The sequence below is a fragment of the Daktulosphaira vitifoliae genome, unplaced genomic scaffold, assembly GCF_025091365.1.
Source record: "Daktulosphaira vitifoliae isolate Bord-2020 unplaced genomic scaffold, ASM2509136v1 Scaffold_1, whole genome shotgun sequence".
NCBI classification, from domain to species: domain Eukaryota; kingdom Metazoa; phylum Arthropoda; class Insecta; order Hemiptera; family Phylloxeridae; genus Daktulosphaira; species Daktulosphaira vitifoliae.
In genome coordinates this window covers 64,846,390-64,850,865 of record NW_026099572.1, presented here as the reverse complement: position 1 = coordinate 64,850,865, position 4,476 = coordinate 64,846,390, and the positions used below count along the sequence as shown (strand labels likewise).

Here is a 4,476-nt window from a genome sequence, read left to right as displayed (position 1 = left end):
CTTCCCCACCCTATATGAATATGAATATACTCATGTTTTTATGCCGATTAATTTTTTTTTAACACTTGTAATTGTATAAAACATAATTTTTTTTGAACTAGACATTTTATTTCTCTTATTAAATTAATTAAGTTAGTAAAAATCAATTTGATATTATCTAGTTTAATAAACTACGCGATTTATCAATTATGAAATATTCATTATAATGTAGTTATAACAACCGTATTACTATATCGAAAGTAGTATTCGTCAAGTAATTTTCTTAATTAAATCATTTGTTATTTTATATGCTAGTTATATATGTACGTTTCCATTAAAAACAACAAAGTTTATGTTCCTGTAACGTATTAGAGATAAATAAAAAAATACTTAATAAATATTATACTAAGTAGTAATAAATATAATTTTTGAATTTCACACTTTTTAATTTTATTTTTGTTAAATTTTTATAGTACTTCATTGTTTAACAAGGCGACGTATTCGAATGATTTTTGTTATAAATAACATATTTTAAATAATTATTTTTAAGATTTAAGTAAATAAATTGAAATATAACTAAAAAAATGTACAGTTGGCTTCATAAATAATTTATATTCCTACTTAAAATAAATAACTAAAGACAATTAAAAAATGACATTACACTATACATAGATCTCAGTACAAGTTTTATGTGTTAGTGTTCATTAGTTTTGATTTATAAAAATTTGTACTATTTATTTAAACTTTGTATTATGTAAAATATGAATTTTCTTAACTGTTTTGTATTAATCGTTATTTTAATTCAATCACTATTGTCAAATTTTGTGTTATCGAATTTAAACGAAATTAAAAAAATTGCAATTCTTAATGGAATACTTGCGAATGTAAATGCATGGGATAAATTTAAGAATATAAAAGTTAAATATGGAAATAGAAAAAACTTGAAAATATTAACAGTTGATAATATCTTTGATAATATTGACAACAATATAAATATACATCAGAATAATACACAGCTACTTTCATCAACATATTTGCATGTTAATTCAAGCAATCATCAAAAAAAGGTAGAGTTAATTTTTAAACTCGTAAAATGTAAGTGTTGGGAAATGATTAAGCTCTGTAATCGAATTTTGTTATACATGAATAAAGGTTATAAAATGATCTATGATGAAGAAATAACAAGACAAGATATATCAATGACCTTACAAATGAAGGATTTGCTTCTAAGAAAAATCGATGAATATAAAGAATTAGTACATTATCTTTATAATATAGCACTGTTTTTTAAAAGTTTATTTCCTCAAGGTAATACTGAAGTATGTGCTGATGACGCATTTTTTTCGAAACTACGTTCCGTAGTAAATATGCCAATATCACCTGAAGATGATACATTTGCAAAAAATTTGAAAAATACATTAAATGACTCATTTAAGAAAATTTTTTATTATTCAAAACATTTATGTTCTTATACAAATAGTATTAAACTAATGCCTTCATATAAACAAGAATACAAAGATTATAAGTCACCTAATGAAGAAAATATTGATAGCCTTGCAGAATATATAAGTTATTACTTTGACTATCATGTAAAAGAAACTTATGATTTGTTTAGACTGTTGACATTAAATATAGATATTAATAATACATAATATTAAATTATCAATTTTTTATGTTTATAAAATATATATGAAACTTAAAAATGCCAAATCAAGTTTTGATAATAGATATTAATAATGTACCTGATAAGTTCAACACTTATATTTGTATAATTATATTATATTCTTATATTTTATAAAAATATAATTATTTTATTATTATTAATTATATAAAACATTGTTATGTTTTTCATTGTGTATATTAACCAAATACTGACAAATTTCTTGAAAAGTATAAATTTTATTGTCACAATAGATATTAACTGAAATAATAAAAATTATAAATTATTTGTGCTTATCACTATAATGTCATTTCAAAATGTATATGAATATATGTAATCTATTTATAATAATAAATTATTTGAATTGTTAGATCATTTGTAAATTTGTAAATATTAAAACTAAATATTTTGTTTAGTAAATATGACCAAACCATCTAAGTCTATTTTCTCTCATCTTTTCTACGATTGACGCTACATCTATACTCCCTTACTGATGCTACTGACCAAGTGAATTGACGTTTGGGATAAATGTTTTCATGAATTAAACAAAATATACAGTAATGCTTGAGAACTCTTTTTGGAAATATTTTTAAATATACTAACTAATCATGAACTAATCTGAAAGTTTAAGGTAAAATATTTCAGTAGTATTGCATGTAAACAAGGTTCCAACCCGCGTATGGCAATGAATTTTTTGCAATTTTTCTTAATTCTTTTTAAGTTAGTATAAATTTTTAACTCGTTTGATTTTTATCTCATTTAGATTCAATAACTTCAATAAAAATCAAGGATCCCATCACTTTAGTCGCCACTCGCGAGAAGAAATTACTTATTCATATTAAAATTATTTTACTATATTTTAAGTTTTAGCTTCGATACAAAGCTGAGAAGATATTTTTTTGTGACTATCATTTATTTTATCTGCTCTAAATTGACCTACTTTTTTCAACGATACGCCAAATGACTACAATTCGTATTTAGTTGAAGATATTACCCTCAAAAATTATAATCAAATTTTATAATACGCTCAATTGAGTAAATCTTTTTAACAACTTTGTTTTGATTGGTGTATTTAGTTAAAGTAAATCATTAAAATTAATTCAGTTCTGGATATCTCAATTGTAGAATCTTTTTAAATATCAAAAATTACTTAGAAATGATTACTATGATTTCTATTTAAGTGTTCTATTACGATAAAAATGAAAAAATAATGAGTTTTTCTGATAAATTTACAATAAATAGTAATTATAAAACTTTCTGACTGCATATTAATCTTAAAAATAACATTATTTTAATTCTCATCAAATTTTCTATTTAATGATTTATTCTAGTCAACGAAGGAGTAATTTTGGCGAATAACATAAAAAATTCCCAACCAAATTTTTTTTTTTAAGTATGAAATTGGTGGATTATTCCAAAAGCAACATCAACTCTTATTTCTTTAATTATATCACGATTAGTAGTTATTTGATTTTAAAATATAATACATGAATATATACTAATCATAATTATTAAATTTAGTATGAAATTGATATTTAATATTGTAATTTAAACGTAGAAATTATAAAAATAATAAAGAAGTTATATTTTGCTTTACTTAAACGTGTATAAAAATTTAAAGGGCTTGATACAATAGTTTTCTATAAAAACTGTTTGTTACTGTAAAAAAATGCACTGGACTACAAAGAACTTTCATCAGAAGCAAAAATAAATACTTTTCTAAATCAACTTTTCGCGTTGTTTTCAAATCTGCAAGTAGACTTTTTCTATCACATCTAATTTTTTATATTATTACTAATTATATATAAAATAATAATTAAAAGAAAAAAAAAATTTGTTTTCAAATTATTACTGATTTGATTTTTAATATGTTAAAAATAATCAGTCCAAATTTTCAATTTTAACCTATTTTTTTGGTTCTTTAAAGTTGATGAAAAATTTTTGATAAAGATTTATGAAAGTTTATAGTAAAATAAATTGAATATATTACCATAACTTTTAGCTCAATTACAAGTTTAAAATTGACATCTAGGCCAGTCAACAAAGAAAAAATTGCGGAAAAAATTTTGTTTTATTAATAGTTGAATTAAAATATGTACAATGACATACTAATAGTCCTCAAGATTGGAATTGAGCTTTTTTTTTAAAGCCTCGCAAAAGTTCAAAAATATGAGCTTTCTTAATTTTCTCAAAAAAAAATATTTAACTTACANAAAATATGAGCTTTTTTAATTTTCTCAAAAAATATTTAACTTACAAAAAAAAGTTTCGTACAAAAGTTGTTTAAAAGACAATTATAAACAAAAAAATTTTCTTATATTTTTTCATTTAAACAAATATTTTTCGAGTTACATTACATTTAATATGAGTACTAAAATTTATATTCCATTTTTTTCATTTTACGGTTACTTTTTATCATGTTACACTTACATTAGACACAATGTTATATATGCATATGTGTGTATGTGTGAGTTTATTTATTTATTGTATCATTAAAGTGTAGTGTATATTAATACACAAGCGATAGAGTAGGTAATTGATTTGACGCTATATTGTTTAAACCCAACTAAACGCTAAATTGTACATTTCCAAACAACAATCATATTATGTCAATTGCCACCGGAATTTCTGGTAATCTTCTTCTTTTTCTTTGCCTTAATCCCAACTACTTGGGGTTGGCCACCCTTATCCTAAACTTCTACTTGACACGATTTCCCACATCATATACCTTCACTTCAGCTGTCCTCATATCGCATTCAATAACATACCTCCATCTCTTATTTGGTCTTCCTCTACCTCTTCTTCCTTCAACATTCATTTCTATAACTGTTCTTACA

The 4,476-nt window shown here is 22.6% G+C and overlaps 1 protein-coding gene across 1 annotated transcript in view; it reads left to right on the top strand.

Moving 5' to 3' along the window:
- The first annotated feature begins 667 nt into the window (after nt 1–667).
- LOC126895635 (uncharacterized) overlaps nt 668–4,476 on the top strand; it is a 22,263-nt gene continuing 18,454 nt past the window's right edge. Inside the window, exon 1 of the mRNA XM_050667742.1 lies at nt 668–1,131. Coding sequence (XP_050523699.1) covers nt 741–1,131 — 391 coding nt within the window. The 5' untranslated portion in view covers nt 668–740. The remainder of the gene's footprint in view (nt 1,132–4,476) is intronic.